The 18,612-nt window shown below is 39.3% G+C and overlaps 1 protein-coding gene across 1 annotated transcript in view; it reads right to left on the bottom strand.

The window, feature by feature from the left end:
* Window positions 1-18,612, bottom strand: part of col5a3a (collagen, type V, alpha 3a) — a 58,366-nt gene that overhangs the window by 21,556 nt on the left and 18,198 nt on the right. Inside the window, exons 5-23 of the mRNA XM_061711721.1 lie at window positions 12,690-12,812; window positions 10,205-10,324; window positions 9,105-9,221; window positions 8,954-9,007; window positions 8,803-8,844; window positions 8,384-8,446; window positions 7,120-7,194; window positions 6,823-6,906; window positions 6,625-6,681; window positions 6,313-6,366; window positions 6,114-6,167; window positions 5,929-5,982; window positions 4,220-4,273; window positions 3,947-4,000; window positions 3,414-3,458; window positions 1,476-1,529; window positions 1,291-1,335; window positions 526-579; window positions 40-84 (exon numbers count right to left, since the gene is read on the bottom strand). Coding sequence (XP_061567705.1) covers window positions 40-84; window positions 526-579; window positions 1,291-1,335; window positions 1,476-1,529; window positions 3,414-3,458; window positions 3,947-4,000; window positions 4,220-4,273; window positions 5,929-5,982; window positions 6,114-6,167; window positions 6,313-6,366; window positions 6,625-6,681; window positions 6,823-6,906; window positions 7,120-7,194; window positions 8,384-8,446; window positions 8,803-8,844; window positions 8,954-9,007; window positions 9,105-9,221; window positions 10,205-10,324; window positions 12,690-12,812 — 1,248 coding nt within the window. The remainder of the gene's footprint in view (window positions 1-39; window positions 85-525; window positions 580-1,290; window positions 1,336-1,475; window positions 1,530-3,413; window positions 3,459-3,946; window positions 4,001-4,219; window positions 4,274-5,928; window positions 5,983-6,113; window positions 6,168-6,312; window positions 6,367-6,624; window positions 6,682-6,822; window positions 6,907-7,119; window positions 7,195-8,383; window positions 8,447-8,802; window positions 8,845-8,953; window positions 9,008-9,104; window positions 9,222-10,204; window positions 10,325-12,689; window positions 12,813-18,612) is intronic.

The raw sequence follows: 18,612 nt of genomic DNA, 5'->3' as shown, positions 1-18,612 counted from the left end.
GCTTCATTCTAAAATGTAGGTGACAGACATGTTACCCACCTTGTCTCCTGGCAATCCAATGGGACCCTGAGGACCAGGAGAACCCTGGACCAAAGCAAAGCATCAATCAAGTTAAGTGTTACAAATGGCTCGCAGCTTAGACATGTGCAAATAAACTTTGGAAGATTCATAAACATCATGAGTCATTGGATGTATTTTAAACAGTCTGGAAAAGCGAAAATAAGATCCTTTTTGTTGTATATTGCATGACTCTAATATATATGTATTTGTGTCATATCAGTGGATTCAAGGCCAAGAAAATGTCTAAACATCGAGAAGATAATCTACACCTTCAGATAAAGTTAACACTTCATAAGAAAGAACTGTTTGTGCCACAAACATGAACAGAAAAGCCGTTAACTATGATCTCGCAAATCATCATGCACACTGGTAATAGTGTTGTGGAGTTTAGGGAATTTGTAGAACACGCAATGAGCTAATAATCTGTAAAAGTGATAGGGAGCTTTTTCTGTGTGAGAACAGCACCTGCACTCCTGGATTTCCCTGTTGACCTGGAGGCCCTAAGTCTCCAGATGTTCCCTGAGAACAGAAACAAATAAACAACACTGGTCACACAGTCTGTCTACACGTCTTCTTTGTCATAAACTGGACTCAAGTAACTGATAATTCATTTCAATCTGACAGGTACATACATACATACATACACATATATATATATATATATATATATATATATATATATATATATATATATATATATATATATATACCGTATTTTCTGGACTATAAGCCTCTACTTTTTTCATAGGTTTTGAACCATGTGGCTTATACAAAGGTGCTGATATTCTGTGGATTTTTCTTCCACCGCTCGGGGGCTCTAACCGGAATTAGAATAAAAAATAAGACAAAATAAATGCAAAGAAGAATAATACGCTACTTCTTCTTTAGCAAATAGAAGTTGGTAGAATCAGATTTCAAACAGATAAATAGATAAATAAATACTGGTTATTTTCTCTTGGTTCTGTCCCGTTTTAATCAGCAAAGTTGCTGCCGTGTTAGGAAAGGATCTATTTAGGTACATACATGTACATCATTTACAGTTCAAAATGGTTCTGTACATGTAGTAAATATCTAATCGAACAACATAAATATCTGCGGCTTGCATATCTTTTTTTTTTTAAATAGAGCGGATGCAGCTTATATGCAGGTGCGGCTTATAGTCCATAAAATATGGTATATACATTAACCATTTAAACATTGATGACTCATACAAGAAGACTCAAGACTGACCTGGTTGCCCTTTGACCCCTGAGGTCCATCTACTCCATGTATCCCCTGAGAACAGATCAAGTGTCAGATTTGATGGATCATATAGAAACGCAGGCACATTGATGATTCTGTGCACTGCAGACTCTTTAATATAGTTGAAGAGACTGAATTGCTCTGATCTTTTAATCAAGGTGATGTTGACTCACCGGTTGGCCAGGTGGTCCCGTTGGCCCCCGAGGCCCAACAAGACCTCGAGCACCCTGGAGAGAAAAACAAAGCAAATAGTCAGCAGCTCACCTGAATTCATGATGAAACAGGGATGAGTTTGGAATACTAAATCATAAATGGAAACAAAGGAGAGGGAGAAAAAATGAAAAACAGCCAAAGACAGATTTAATGTGTGCGCATGCATCTGTTTTGTATGTGCTCCCCATGAAGACTGAACTAGCTTGTTTGTGGGAGTGCGTTTGTGTGATCTGTTTTTATCAGTCTTCCTCTTTGTAGGCTGGCCAAGCCACCTGTTCCACAGCCACATCTGTGATCTCCTGGGAAGTGATTGATATGGAAATATAATCATTCAGGCCAGGATTTTATCTCTTACCTTATCAGTATTCTCTTTCCTCTCTCCTCACTCCATCTATCTCATCTCTACCAAGTTTCTGTCTTGTCTTTGTCTCCTGCTTCCTCAGTTTTCACACCCTTCCCTTCCCTTATCAAAACAGCTAACTCCCTCCCTTTTCAGCATCTTTGTGGCTTAACGCGCTTTTTCTATCATGGCTTATGGTAACTCTATCTCTTCAAGCACCGAGTGGTCCATTTGGAGGGACAGAGCCCTGCTGAGCCCTAGCCTCACCTACTGAGGGAAAGATAGAGAGTGAGTCATAACCAATTAGCATTATTCACAGATGATACATAAAAACAATAAAAGCTTCCGCAGCAGAGCTGTTATCTTTTGGATCACTGGAAAACTGTAAATAATCACAATGACAGATATGAAAATGTAGTGGGGTGCTATGACTTTTTCTGGTGACCTTTTCTCTTGTTATGCTCCGGTAAAAGCAGTGACAGCAATTCCTTAATGAGTTGTGACCATCCTAGAGTATTGTTCAATGTTTTGTTTTAGTGTTTTCACAAGCGACTAGGGGTGGGCAAAAATATCGATATGGCAATATATCGCGATACTTTTCTAGCCGATTCAATATCGATATTCAAAATTTGAATATCGATTTTTTTTTTTTATCCCCGATTTTTTTTTTTTTTATCCCCGATTTTTTTTCCCATTATATCACCCAGTGCTCCTACCTAAGTGACAGTCCTGGGCATTGCCACTCTCTACCAACCCTGGGAGGGCCCTGCACTGAGCTCAGGTTTTATTTCACATTTTATTTCATTTTATAATTTATTTTTTATATAACACAATTGCCTGTCCTTAAAAAATGAAAAATAATGGACAGGGGTTTATTTATTTATGGATTTATATCTATACTGACTGATCACTGTGCCTGTCCTTGGTTTTAGTACTCATCTTTCTTGTGTTTATTATCATTTGCCACATATTAAAGCAACCTCATACTAAATTTAATGTTAATTTCATATGATGTAAATAATATGAAAAACATATACAAATATGTTGTAACTTTAGCTTGTATAGTAGTTATAATAAAACATTGTTTTGACTCAGTTTGTCCCATGAATTGTCACTATAATCTGATGAACGTGCAACTCAGATTTTAAGATCCATCACTATCATCTGATGTACATATATACAACTTGGATTTTAAGATGTGTAATGCATTTTTAAATTTTTCGGTGAACTATGTAGAATATAATAATCGGGATATCGCATAATCGGGATATCGCAATGTGTATCGTATCGGGGCTCAAGTATCGTGATGCGTATCGTATCGTGAGGTCCTTCCCAATACCCACCCCTACAAGCGACAGCAGGATTTATTTGTGAAAGATCTGCTGCATAATTTTGGCAAAAAGCCTGAGCTGGAGCCTAAATCCAGCGATCAACCGCATGTCTTGTAGAAATCACCTTCTGTTATTTTGGAAAGGAAAGATGGAAAGATATGATGCAGGTGGGATGTTGTGAGAACAATATCAAGAATCAATGCGTTCTTTCAGATGTGGTTACTCACAGGTTCGCCTGCTTGCCCTCTTGGTCCCACCGGTCCATCAGGTCCCTGAACAAATAGCAAGGAAGCAAAATAAACATCTCTGGTGTGGATGTATTTACAACCCAACAGGCCTGATCCGTGGAAACTGATTATTAAAGAAATAACCACCTGATAGAAGAGGCTCAACTTTATTTCATCAAGGATTTATAGCTCACCCTCTCATACATCAGCAGTTAACCGAGCTTCTGACTTTCAGATTTTCCATTTTATGGTGAGCTTTCATGAATTTGTGAAACCCTATAAGCCGAAGGAACTCAAGCCAACACAGCAGAATTAAAAAGGCATGAGTTTCAGACTTCATTTTATTAAAATCTGCTTTGATCTGTGGTGCTTAACCATCTAAATTGTTTATACAGTCTATTCACTGATCTGGTAAGGATTCCCTTTTAAAGTTGCACATTGAAAACAAAAAGGTAAAACCAAACAGTGCTGCAAGGTGTGATTTCTAAGCATTGCTTGTTGCAAATACATTTTGGACAGAACCATGCACACACCTTCTCTCCTTGTTCTCCAGGAGACCCACGAGGACCCAGCTTTCCTCTATCACCCTACAAGATAAAAGCATTAGTCAAAAGCTTCAGGAGAGCCATAGTGAGCAGATGCTCTTCGGTGTTTACTGTCATCACAGAAACCCAAACAATCCTCATAATCATTATAAGCATCTGCTATATAACGTGTAAAGCATTCATGCATGTAATGTAAGTGTGTTAATGCCTAAATGACTTAATAAATCCAGTGACAATGTCAAATTACCACGTTAAACTCACTTTGTGTCCCTTGTCTCCTGGGAGACCTGGCAGACCGTCAAAACCCCGATCACCCTGAGAAGTGAAAGAGGAACAAGTGCATTACATTCAGAAACACACAGACACGCACACATATATATATATATTTATATATATATAAATATATATATATATATATATATATATATATATATATATATATATATATATATATATATATATATATATACACACATATATACACACACACATATATATACAGTGGGGCAAAAAAGTATTTAGTCAGACACCATTTGTGCAAGTTCTCCCACTTAAAAAGATGAGAGAGGCCTCTCTTTCATAGTTGAAGTGAACCTATGATGAAAATTACATGCCTCTCTCATCTTTTTAAGTGGGAGAACTTGCACAAATGGTGTCTGACTAAATACTTTTTGCCCCAATGTATACATACCAGGATTGGGAGAAGGTTATATGGTCAGATGAAACCAAAATAGAACTTTTTGCTTGTCGTGTTTGGAGGAGAAAGAAAGCTGAGTTGCATCCAAAGAACACCAAACCTACTGTGAAGCATGGGGGTGGAAACATCATGCTTTGGGGATGTTTTTCTGCAAAGGGACCAGGACGACTGATCCGTGTAGGGTAAAAAATGAATGGGGCCATGTATCGTGAGATTTTGAGTGAAAACCTCCTTCCATCAGCAAGGGCATTGAAGATGAAACGGGGCTGGGTCTTTCAGAATGACAATGATCCCAAACACTTCGCCCAGGCAACAAAGGAGTGGCTTCATAAGAAACATTTCAAGGTTCTGGAGTGGCCTAGCCAGTCTCCAGATCTCAACCCCATAGAAAATCTTTGGAGGGAGTTGAAAGTCTGTGTTTCCCAGCGACAGCCCCAAAACATCACTGCTCTAGAGGAGATCTGCATGGAGGAACGGGCCAAAATACCAGCAACAGTGTGTGAAAACCTTGTGAAGACTTACAGAAAACGTTTGACCTCTGTCATTGCCAACAAAGGGTACACAACAAAGTATTGAGAAGAACTTTTGTTATTGACCAAATACTTATTTTCCACTATAATTTGCTAACACATTCTTTAAAAATCACACAATGTGATTTTCTGCATTTTTTTTTTTCATTTTGTCTTTCATAGTTGAGATATACCTGTGATGAAAATCACAGGCCTCTCTCGTCTTTTTAAGTGGGAGAACTTGCACAACTGGTGTCTGACTAAATACTTTTTTGCCTCACTGTATATACTGTATATACTGTATATATATGTATTCGCAGTAATGTGTAAGCATTATCAAAATTGTACTCACAGACTCCCCTGGCAGAGCCTCCTCTCTGCTCTGAGTTTGTGTTGGGCAGAGGGAGCTTTCAGATTAGCTGTAGGTCTGTTAAAATGCTGCTTTGACTGATAAAGACTCTGTTCTGTCAGAGCACGCATCAGGGGGGACTGATTTATTCACTAAGCTCTTCCTGCAGCTGTTATGTATTGAGCTGCCTCGTTGTCAATAACATATAATAAGTCGGGGCCCGCTTCATACCATAAGGGCTTACACTTGCAAATGGAGATAGTTGTTTATTGTTCAAGATTTTCCTGCATAAACATCTGTGGTATTGATGTGTCTTTGGCCCATAAAATCAATAGGTTCTTGGTGCAGTTTATTAAAATGCAATTATTGCTCTTGCAGTGCAACGCAGTGAAGACTCAAGTCTCACAGCGTTTACCTTTGAGCCTGTTTCACCCGGAGCTCCGCGACCTCCGTCCACACCTGCACGTCCCTGCGGGATGCCAAATCCAGTTAACATGGGCTCTGCTTCACAGTTCACCAAGCACAGTATGCTTTTATCACTATGTGCAGATAGAACCTTTTTTCAGCATGGAACCCAGAAAAAAACTCAAAATATCTCACTCTTTTGCCCGATTTTCCATTAAGTCCAGGTGGGCCTGGCAACCCACGAGGTCCCTACATGAGAAATGAAAAGAGCAAAACAAATGGGAAAAGGTGTAAAAAGGAAGGCAGAAGCACCAAAGGAAATCAATGTTGTGACAAAAAAAGACACGTATGATGGAAGCTAATAGTGAGATAGAAATGACTGGTGTGGTCTTACAGGTGAGCCGTTGTCACCATGGTCTCCTTTGAGCCCAGTTGGACCAGGAAGCCCCTGAAAAGTAAAATTAAAAGGTCACTTGACATTTTTTTGTAACTCCTTCAGTAACAATTCATTCAGTAACAATTCAGAAAAGAATCAGAACTGTCTTCTGGAATCAGAAGACAGTGATGCGTATGCAATAATAAAAGTAGAGTGAAAAGGAAAGTGAGTATGGAGCTTGAGTTTGGGCGGACAGATTGTAAAGATGAGGTTAGAGGCTGGAAGAGCCCTCGAGGCACTGTATAAATCTGAGTCTGAGGAATGCCTCACCACCGGGCCTTGCCGCCCTGTAAGACCCATCGGACCTGAATGCCCCATTAGTGAAAGCTGAAAAGAAAAAGAAAAAAGCAAATGTAATAAAAGTACCTTACACAAAATTGTTTCTTCACAACAGAAAATGACTTTCTGGTCATCAGTGATGTTATAGTGACCTCATGGCACCAAACAATGCGATTTCGTGAGGTGTACCTTGGTCTGTTGTAGGATAGCATGCGCTTGTGCTTCTTGGGGAGACACCACTGGTCCTTTCTGTGAATCCCCTCTGAACTGGAACTAGAGGTGATGAAAAGGAGGAGTCAAGACCCACTGCAGGATTCCCCAAATGTAAATGAAGTTCAACCTCACAGCCCCCCCTTGTGGTCATATCACAACACCACATTGAAAGGGCGACGTTACTGTGTGTGTGCGTATGTGTGTGTGTGTGTGTGTCAGTGTGTGTTTCTGTGCATATGTGTGTTTCTGTTTCATTGTGCTACAAGGTCTTACTGGTAGCATCAAAAGGGTTCCTGGAGGACCTGGGATCCCATCAACTCCAGGAAGACCAGGACGTCCTTGAGGCCCCTAAAAAGAGAGGAGAGGAAAAGTGTTGAAAGTCAATCATGCTTCGATGTGCAGTAAAGCTACTTAACTACCTTTTGGGGACAAAAGCATTGATGGAAATTAAAACATTTTAAGGGAAAGACTTTAAGATCAAGGTCATACATGGGGAAGTGATGCTCATGGTTTCCAGGAATATCAAGGAAATGAATGAAAGTCAGGACTTTGTTGGAAAGGAGATCACTTTGGCAGATGCTTTGTATCATCTGCTGATGCAGCCCATGAATAAAGTAGCTCACTAGAATTGTCATTTTTATTTATGAACATCTTTTAGGGTAGGGGGTTGCAGCATTTAATATTATTTCTTCTTTGTGTGTTTATGTGTGGACAGCCTTGTGTAATCCGATCTCTGAAGTATGACCGTTTATGTACCCTACTGTAAGATTTGCGTGTCCTTTTTAAACAGACACTCTTCTCTAAAATAGCACCAATTCTTGTACACTGTTATGAACATTTATGTTTATACATATTTATATATCTTCCAGTATGTGAGTTTGCAAGAAAAATTATTATATAGTGCATTAAAGATACATCTAATTGAATTTCAGCCACTAGGATTGTGTTAAAGAGTCTCATGCTTCTTTAAAAAAAAGAAGCAAAAACTTCTTTAAATTATCTACATTTCAGGGGAATCTACTGTTAAATCTGCTGCTACAAAACCATTGTTTCCTAAATCATTTTTAAAAATAAATTGTAAACAAGTTCTTATTCATTATAAGATAACATTTCCTTTATGTCATATTCACACTAAGCATCATTGGGATAATAAAGAAATAATAATACAAAATCTCAAGGTTAACGCTAAAAACGTTTTGCAAAGTGAATGAATAAAATCTGTACATTTGTTGGATTAACTGTATATCTGCTAGTTTGTGTGAGTTTTACTACTGTGATGAGTCACGGCTAAAAACATGGCTCAATCCCTCTCTCACACAAACACAGAAAATAGGAAAATCAGGTCACATAAGCATGATTCATCGTCCGTCCCTTGACTACTGGAGGTTCAGGAGGTCATTGTGATTCAACAAAAATGTTTCCGTTTCAAACCTAAATCCACAGTTTATGACCTGCAGGTAAAGGGTTCATCTCAAGTCAAACTGACCCAATTTAAATTCAGCCTGAGAGCTACTGGAGTGTCATACACTAAACTCACCATTTCACCTGGATCTCCCATGGGCCCTGGAGGGCCCACTGGTCCAGCCGGGCCCACATAGCCCTGAGAAGAAAACGTTCACAGCATTTGGAGTAGTTTTATCAGACTTGCCCATGTTGTAACATTGTCTTCAAAGAAAAAGATGCTCATATTCTGATCCTCCAAATGCATGACAGGAGCTTCTAATATAAATTGTAAAGATGCAGTAGCATCCTTGTTTAGCACTAGTAGAACTGCAAGAAAGATCCAATCATGATTAGGCAATACATGCTGCAGTCCTTTTCATGGAGATTTAAGTATCCATTACTAAAAGCCATATTGTGATTTCAAAAAGCTCTGCAGTGGCAGTTTGGAGACTGCTGTCCAAATTATCATCAGTGTGTGACTTCATCTAGGCAGTTTGGAAAGAGCTGCCTTACCTCTGGTCCTGGTACGCCTGGGGATCCTGCCACTAATGTACCCTGGAAATAAGGACAGACTAAATGTAACGTGCACTGGATGATTTTCAAGTCATTCCAAGCTCACAACTAGAGCTGCTTGGCTATTCATGAAACGCCTTTGGCTGCTCACCGGTTCAATAACACCTGCTTCTCCCTTCTGGCCTTTTTCTCCTCTGAGTGTAGCCTGAAGTAGAAAAGCAGATAAATAGATGTGAAAAGTCAGAAATCACTCGACACAAGCAATTGAAAGAATGACAACAATATTGATGCAACAGTTTTACCTCTAAATTGACTGTCTCAGCTCTTTCCCGTTCTGCAAAGTCAAACTGATCTTCGTATATTTCATACTCTTCATACTCTTCGACTGTGTCATTTTTAAAATCTTCATAATCAAGAATCTGTTGAAGAGACAGGAGTAGAGCTGGGTATCGATTCAAATGTCAAGAATCGATTCGATTCCGATTCTTAAGATTCAGAATCGATTATCACCATTTGATTCGATCCGATCTGATCCGATTCGATTCGATATTGATTTGGGTTAGTGTTGCCTGGATTATATGACTGTAAAATAACTATTGAAATAATAATTTCCCAATAATTATTGTGATACCCTGCGATGGACTGGTGACCTGTCCAGGGTGTAACCCCTGCCTCTCACCTAAAATGAGCTGGGATAGGCTCCAGCAGACCCCCGTGACCCCGCAAGGGATAAAGCGGGTAAGATAATGAATGAATGAATGAATGAATGAATATTGTGAAATAACTAAGAAATAAATAGCTCAAATAGGCATTTCAATATCCATTTAAAGTGCAAAAAAAGAAAGAAATTGCAACAGCTCAAGCAGTAAACAAATTATTTTAGCTTGTCTGATTTATTGTCACCAGACACACAGCTTGCCATGAAGCACCCGGCATTTTTCAGGTATTTCATGACAAACCATGTCCGATAACAGAGAAACCAAACAAGCTATAGTAAATATAGATAATATGAACTTCATTGAACTAATATAACATTTAGAAATTTAAGATGAAATGTCCAGCATTTTCTCTAAAGAAAAGTTAATTTAGTTCAGGAGTTTTCAAAACTACTGGGACTACTGGGATTAAAGTTCACCAGGCAAAAATGTAATGATGAAAAAAATAAAATAAATAAAAAATATATATATATATATTTATTTTTTTTAATTAAAAAAAAAATAAAAATCGATCTTTAGACATACAAATCGATTTTTAGGAATTAATGTGAGAATCGATTTAGAATCAGAAAATCGATTTTTGGCCTAGACAGGAGCAGTCAGTGAATGTAATGCTGATTATAAAATGCCCCCTCTATTTTTTTGCTCCGTGTTGAAGGCATGTCATGTGCTTGTATTTAACCCACCTCATATTCAGTTGTGTTCGGGCTCACGGTTACCGTGGAAACGGAGAGATCATCATACAAGTCTCTGTAAAGGTCATCTCCATACTCCTCCACCACTGGCTTCCTCAGCAGCGTGTCGTCCTGCGTGTCAGCACACAGACCAAAGTGAGTCACAGCGAAGAGGAACCAGGCGGCACTGAGCACTTTCTGTGGCAAACAGTGCCTCCACATGACAGTGCTCTTCGTAATGTTAAAAAAAAATAACAATCATGTTAGAAACACAGGTGGATTTAATAGAAATGTGTTGGTTATCCAAGAAACGGGGCCTTGTGCAGTTAATCGCTGGAGTGTAATTAGATGAACTACATCAGACTCATGTGACAGCATGACAGAGAATGAGAGAGCTGCTGAAACAACATTAGCATGACAAACATTTATTATTGTGAAAAGGTTAAAATGGTGGATCCTTTATATTCTGTGTTATAATTTAATCTATTTCATTATGAATTAACATTCAAAAAATTAATAATTGTCCCCTGACTCTATACACAAGAATAAATATACTACATGCAACACAAACCAAGCTTTACAGATGTTTATTATGAATACAATTCTGCATGTTCTCCAAGAATACACATAGGATGTGGAATCATCACAATTTTCTCATTTAAGAAGCATTTCTTGCAAGGATGAAGAGGAGGTTAAGTTTAGGATGGTGCTGGTTAGTGGTGACACGCAACATGACAAGAGGAAGAGGTGCTCTCTATGGTTAGAAGGCATTCGGGCAGTGCCAGGTTAGAACTACAGATGCTGAGAGGGTGTTGGGGTGGACGGCATCGACTGATAAATGGGTCTACCTCCTCAGCAACCTTTGATACAAGCAGCGTGCTAGGCGCCACCGAGGGAGTTTCAGTTGTGAAGTCAGGTTCCTGTTTGGGCATCTCAACTGTAGTCTGGTCAAACACCTCAGTGGGTGGGACGGTATCAGTGGTGCTCTTAGTTCCTGGTACTTCTGTGGGCTGGAAAGGTTCTGGGGACTGAAATTCGGGGAGTGTTGTAGATACTCCATGTAAGCCTTCCTCTAGACTCTTTTCTTCATGTTTTTTCTTCCTGGATCTCTTCTTGCCCTTGCCCTTGCCTTTGCGTTTGCCTTTGGAGCCATCGTCTCTCTTCCTTTTGTTCTTTTTACCCTTCCTCTTCTTTTTAGAGACCTCCTCCTGTTCAGCTGGCTGGTCACCTTGCATCAAGGAGTCAGACTCAACTTGGAAGTTCTTTTATGAAAAAGCAGAATACAAGACGGGGGCACAGGTGGAGAATGGAGAAAAAAAAAACAGACACTGCTGTGAATGAAAGCACAGTAAAGGAATAAAGGAAATAGCCTGCTACAAGTAAAGCAATGCATACAAGCCTGATGACACCCCACCGAGTTGTTTTAATCGCAGCGCAAACAGGAAATGAGAGGGAACAAACATTTCCTCCGAGAAGAAGTGGAAGAAATGTAAGTTTATATACTCAGAGCTCTTACTGTCTTTGATCCTTCAAAGGTCCTTAACTATTAGTGCACTATGGCAAGTAAGTAAGTAATACGAGCTGTGTTATTGACAACAGTGACATCTGTTTATTGCGTGTCAGGGATGGGAATGACCGCTGCCTGGAAACAATGCCAAAACACAAGTTTGTGGAAGATGTGATGTGAATTGGATCCACTTGTGCACATGAACAGCGTGAGTGTGGGTGTGATGGGAAGTAGGTCAACCGGGTGACAGATGTTGACACGCTTTGGATTGAGAGCTTATTGCTCGGCTGTAGCTCTCTAAGAGCCATCCAGAGGACTTCTGCGATGGCCTCACAGTCCACTGCCTTATCAGAGACATATCTCATCAAGTTGAGTGATGACGTATGAGCATTCATATAATTATACACACACAGAAGCCATACATTCTGATGTTTAAACTTTGTATTCCCTGAAATTCAACCACACACACATATATCTACCCTCTCTCCTTCTGTCTTTCATTCATCAAAAATGATAAGTTCATTTTTATACATGCCTTGAGAAAAAGAAGAGCTATTATATCATATTTGAGTTATAGGCTTCTCGCTCACTGTGTGTGTGTGTGCATTTTTGGAAGAAAAAAAATATGCCTTCATGTTGGCTGCACTTGGGAAAACATATTTCTAATTTGACAGATGGCCTGTTCTATTGTATAGTCTCTTTTTGCAAACACCCCTTGCTACACACAGATCTATTGAGAGGTGCGCTTGTGTTCCCCTCACAAGTTCGCTGGGAAGCAAAAGCTTCAGCTCGTCAACTTCAACAGCCAGAGGGACCTGGATGTGGATGCAGGAAGCAGAAGCTTGTTGCATTGCTTAAACCTTATTAATTTCAGGCAAAACTACAACACAAACCATTTTCATGTAGGTAATAAACAGCTCCTTCAGCATATAAACTGTGAAAGAATGAAGCCTCTTCCACCACCTCCCCCCCCTTACTGGCTTTACTGACCTCCTGCAGATCCAGAGCTCGGCTGATGGATGGCAAGGCCGTGTCACAGTCTGGCATGTAGTGTACACAGTAGTCGGCAGCAGCCTGGGGTTCCTCTACAATCATCAGCTGCTGAATATCACCCTGAAACGGAGGGGAGAGAACAGAAGCAGCTCAGTCAGACACTGACCAAAACAACAGTTACTGCTGGACCATCAGGAGTCATTTTTTCATTTTAAAAGAAGCATAATACTGAACTTGTAACAGCCTGTAGTTGGTATTAAAAATGAACCTCGACACCTGAGTAGTGAAACGTATTACTGACTAGTTCAGTTGTTGCTGAAGATGTCTAACATGATTCTTATTCCTTCATAGTTACCTAACTTTGAACATGAAACAGTGAAGTAACTCCCGACCCATCCCCCTTTGTCAGGACCATTAATTTCCCATCTTACCCTGTAGGCATAGCCAGAGCGTATATATACAGTACAGTACAAAACCACAAACATGCACAGAGACAGCTCTGATGCGCCCTGCAGCGCTGAACCCAGACCTGGCTTTAATGTCTTTATACTCTTTATACTTTCATAATAATGCATAATTCTTAATGGCAATGAAAGACTACAAGACTTAGTTACTCATCAATGACTTGTATATCAAGGAAAATACAACTAAATACAAAATATTGCAAATACCACAAAAAGAAATATAATTTTACAAGAGAATTACAGCTTGACAGTTTTGCACCGATTAAATTTTAATGGGCATGTGTCATTATTTTAGATTTCATAGGCTGTATAATGAATAATAGAAATCAAAAACAATTAATTATGAGCTGCAGGACTAATTTATGTGGAACAAAAGTCAGAAAGCCTCATAGTGTAAATGCAAGCAGCCACACAGCACAGTGTTTGACATGGTTTTGATTAAATTAGTGAAATGAATCTACGTAACTGACGGGCCATTGCAAACATATTTCCAGGTGAAATGTTACCCAGGGACAGCTGGGCAGCCATTTATGATAAATTAAGTTGGATTAACTGCTTGGTGTTGTGGTAATTATACTCCCATTGTAATCTAATTTAATTGGCTTTAGCAGCCTGATGTGAAATAACTCCAAACATGTATCAATATTCAGCACAAGTTCATATATCTTCTTATTCAGATTAAATCAAGCTTTCTCAGGAATGTATGTTCATTAAAAGTCTGTGCAGCAACCCCCCCCCCCCCCCCCCCCCCCCCACCAAAAAAAAAAAAAGTAAATCCAGGAATGACTGTTCAGTCATTTATGCTTTAATGTTGCAAACATGAAAGACGTTTTTTCATCCACTTTTCTTTTCTTTTCCTTTTATTCAATCCTGTTTTGGCCGAGGGCCAGAGCCAAGAAAAAGGAAATGTTGCACTCTAATGTTAGAGACAAAGAAAGCAAGATAACAGCTAAAGGGAGCTAATCCAATATAATCCAATCTCAATTTGAGATCAAAGCCAGTGTTGTTTTTCTGCTTCTCGTGCCTAGCAGGGACTTTTTTCCCCTCTGAAAAACAGACGTGTTAACTTAAATCATGTATGCGCCGCCATGCTGCATTCAGAACAGGACGAGAACCTCTAAGGAAGACATTCAGTATGCTAAAAAGGAAAAACACCTCAGCAGAATCCACAGTGAGATTATATGCTGCAAGCAAGCCAGAAATCATACTGCCTCGCCAAATCACAAGAAATGTAGTCCTCACAAATGAGTTGTACACAATTGCCAGACAGTTCATTTCAATATATATTCAACACATAAGACTGCTGACCAGCATCATGCACTAGCAACTAAAGCACAACATAACCTTAACAAACCTTAAGAGAATTAAACCTGCTTCCTTTTGAAATGTATTTGTCTTAACAGTAAAGCTAGCCTTTAATGATAAGTCATTGTATCTGTAACACTGAGCCAAAATATGTCCTTTTCCCTGTACTTGGAGACAAAAAGGACCAGCATGTTCTAACAAATAAGTGCTGGGCTGGATCTTATATTCACAGTCCGAATGTTGGAGGCACACAGGGCACATAACAGCCAAAAAGGAGCAACTTAATTTTTGCTTTACTGCAAATGCAAACAGAATGTTGAAGTTTAAACAGTAAATGTTTGTAGGCAATCTGGAAGTAATAGACAAATTAGTAGCTGACCACGGCCCCCTGCTCCCACGCTGAGCTCCCATGGAGGGAGAACGGGCCAGAACATTGGCCCCCGCGCCAGAACCAGGGCCTGGGAACAGCGGTCCAGAGGTCAGCGTGTTTCACTTCTCTCCCTGTGGTACCAACTCTGCCCGAGGTTGATGCTCCAATATAAACAGCCAAATTTTTTTAAAAAAGAACGTGTAACAGAATCCAATTCACCCTATAATAAAAATAGAATAAAATAAAAGACATGTCTTGGTGGCACTTCACATGTTAAACTCAAAGCAAGAGGTGAAAACTCATTTATATGGATGCTGTAAGTGATTCCACACATGACCACAAAAAGCACATTGACTGATGATAGATTTTTCTCAAGGGTATTAGTCATTAGCCCGCATCGTATATCATCATCGGCAAGAGTCATCACACTGAATGATAAATAAGGGGATGGAAGCAAAACATCAGAAAGCTTCATCTTCTTTTGAAAATGGAAAATATAGAGCTCTCAAGGAGACATGTCTCTCAAGTCAGGGAGCTCGCAGCATGGTGTGAGCCAAATTGATGTTAAGCTAGAGCACCGGTAAAATGATGTTATTGCATGGAGAAGGTTAGTGAAATCGTTATCGACCTCACATACAAATCCCCAAAGGCTGTAGCTGGGTGTATACTTCCCTTCCAGCATGAGGCTTCACAAGAAAATGTGTTGCACTGTCATTGTAAAAGTGCAAAAGTTGTGATTGAGTTGTAAACTTTTTGCCTTGTTATCATGAGGCAATGATAATTTAGTGACAAAAAAGGAAAATTCTTAGATAATGGGTGGAATAAAGCTGACACATTATGATCAGGTTCAATAATTTGCAGTGCGACGGCCTCTTTATTAGAATATTTGAAGATGTAATCATTTTACAATATCCCAATTCTCATAGTTTCAAAATTAAAATATATACTTCTAATGAGCCTAAAATAATAGCATTTTCCACTATGGACCAGCATAACTATAATTCATTCAAGTATTCATTACTGTAGCAGAAAGTGAGAAAGAATGTGATATTTTTATATCTATAATGTTGACTCAGTTTATCAAAAAAATTGAAATACAGTTAATACAAAAAATTAAAAGCAGACCATTATTAAAACACATGTGAAATGAACACCAGCAAATGAAGATGTATAAACAAAGGAGGTTGTTAAACAATTGTAAGTCAGAATGTTCTGTCATTACAGCCGTTGCTACTGTAAACAAAGTCTAAAAAGAAAAGAAAGCATGAAATTCGCCCTGACATACATTGTTAGAGAGGTAGAGTCTCAGTGACAGCGAGGACAGAGAACTTGGTGAGAAAGTCAGTGAGAGAGATTGGATCCATCAGGGCTGGGGAACAGTTAAGAGAAAAAGCGTCCTGGTGCCTCTATCTACAATATCAATATCTGTGCATGAAACTGGGTGTAATTCTCTGTTTGTGGCATTGGGTTATATGAGATCATGCCTTTCATTAGTGTGAGGCTGAGCACACAAATACAAAATAAAACCCTGAAGCCTATATTTATTCTAACAAACATGGGTGAACAGCAGATCATTTTGACTGACCACAAGGGAAGTACCATGATGCAATGGTTGCACATCCACTAGCAACTGCTTCCTGAAGTGCCATGCAGAATAGTTATGAATGTTAGATGCATTCAGGGACACATATACGACCATAAACAGACCAACCTTGATACGGATGCACAAGCACACCCGCAGTTATTTGGTACCTGAGTTAAATGAACTTGATGCATCTAAAAAATGTAGATGCATACTTGGAATCATGTTATTGATAACTCCTAAATCGACAACACGAGTGAAGGAAACCAATGAGTCTAACATGCAGCCTTTTGGACTGTGGGAGGAGAAAATGCATATGAGCAAGATGCAAACTCATTTAAACCATGAGCCTTCTAGCCATTCAATTCAATGGCATCTATTACAATACAAGTTGTCTCTAGGCGCTTTCCAGAGACCCAGAACATGACCCCCGAGCAATTATTACATAAACAATGGCTGGTAAAAACTCCCTTAGCGGGAGACAAACCTTAAGCCCAACAGTGGCAAGGAAAAACTCCCCTAACTAACCACCACTTTATCCTTGTCTGGGCTGGAAGACTTGAAATTGACCTCGGTAGTGTTTGTTCCGCTGTCCTGCAACAGACTGGAAGCCTGTCATCTGCCCAGATAGAGCTATGTATGTACATACAGTACAGTATACTGTGACATTTTGCCATACTTGTAATACATTCTTGCTCTAATGCAACAAGCTCATTTCTGTGGGAGTTGAACAATGTGTGTAGAGACACTACACTTTTTCCTAGGAAATAATAATTCATACTCTAGATAGTTAGACCAACAAACCTTCCCTCCTTGTTAACTACATGTGAAGATTTTTCTTCTAAAGATCTTGGGACACTGAGGTGGGCTGGTCACCTCTTACAGCGGCTGAGACAGAATATCTTACATCTCTCCCTGTTTTTCTCCTTTTCTTTCACTGCTCCATTGCTGAGGACAGAGAGCCCCAGGACATGAAAGGAGAAGGGACTTGAGCTCATCTCTCTTTCAGTTAGCGAGAGATTCAGTAGAGTCTCACTGAGAACGACGGTGAGTTAAGTGGTTGCATAGTCATGGAGAATAGAAAGAAAGGCTGACAGTAAAGGTTACTGCACTGACACAGAGGAATTTAATTAGTTTCTTCTAGAGTTTATTGTTAATGAATATTAATACACATATGGACACAGATTCCAAAACTGTAAATTTAAAGGTGTTCCTCTGCTTTATAATCCCTTAATGATCTTTCAGTTAGACACATTGGGAAACACCCTAAATAAAATAATTATACACGTCCTCGGCTGCTCTGTTATTAAACAGCTAAGAGAGACGGGTAATTGTCCTGAAGGCGCATGAGTTGTTTCAATCTCAATACATGTCTACACATGGCTCCACACTCACAATAACTTGCAGTAACACAGCCAAGAAATCTTTACATGCGAATAAAAAACCAATGAGGATGTGTCATCTCTTGGCTTTGCGGTGGACGCGATGAGACTACGGATGCTTTAACAAGATATTTCCTTCTCCCAGCTCCCTCTGAAATCTATCTTTTTCTCATCAGTGCTTTTGTTCTTACAGCTCCTGATGGGCAAGGGGCCGCTGCCGCCATAACCTGAGATATTTTCTCTTTAAAATTGTTGCTGGCTTTAAATACGATGGATTATAAAAACAATACTTCACTGACACGGCTGACGTACAGTATTGTGTGTATAATATTATAATATAATATATAGATCTAAAGTGATATAAACTATAGGGCAAAATACACTTTTTATGAAGAGAATAAGTTCAAAATCCTGTTTTTGATTGGCATATGTGGTAATTGATCATATTTTATTGGAATTCAAACAGAAAAGTGCAACATCTGGTGGAAAAAAATAGTCTAAAAAGGATATAAAAATAGAATAAAACAAACGAAACAAATTACACAATACTATCAGGAAACCCCCTATGTGCTTTGCCAGATGATTCAGCCAGCATACATAGAATATTACCCCAGAGACACATCCCACACACATACACACACACACACATACAGGGGAAGTTCAAGGCTTTTGGAGACTGATATTCAGAACTTTCCTTTATCCACCCCAAAACAGAAACGTACAAAAACAGATATAAACTGCATGGTTTGGCCCACAAACCCCATGTGTCATATTCAAAAAGCTAATTATTAGTATTTCCACTTCCAGAGCTGAAGGA

This window comes from Cololabis saira, chromosome 21 (assembly GCF_033807715.1).
Source record: "Cololabis saira isolate AMF1-May2022 chromosome 21, fColSai1.1, whole genome shotgun sequence".
In the NCBI taxonomy this organism is placed as follows: Eukaryota; Metazoa; Chordata; class Actinopteri; order Beloniformes; family Belonidae; genus Cololabis; species Cololabis saira.
The sequence above is the reverse complement of the archived record's forward strand: the minus strand, read 5'-3'. Positions and strand labels throughout refer to the sequence as shown.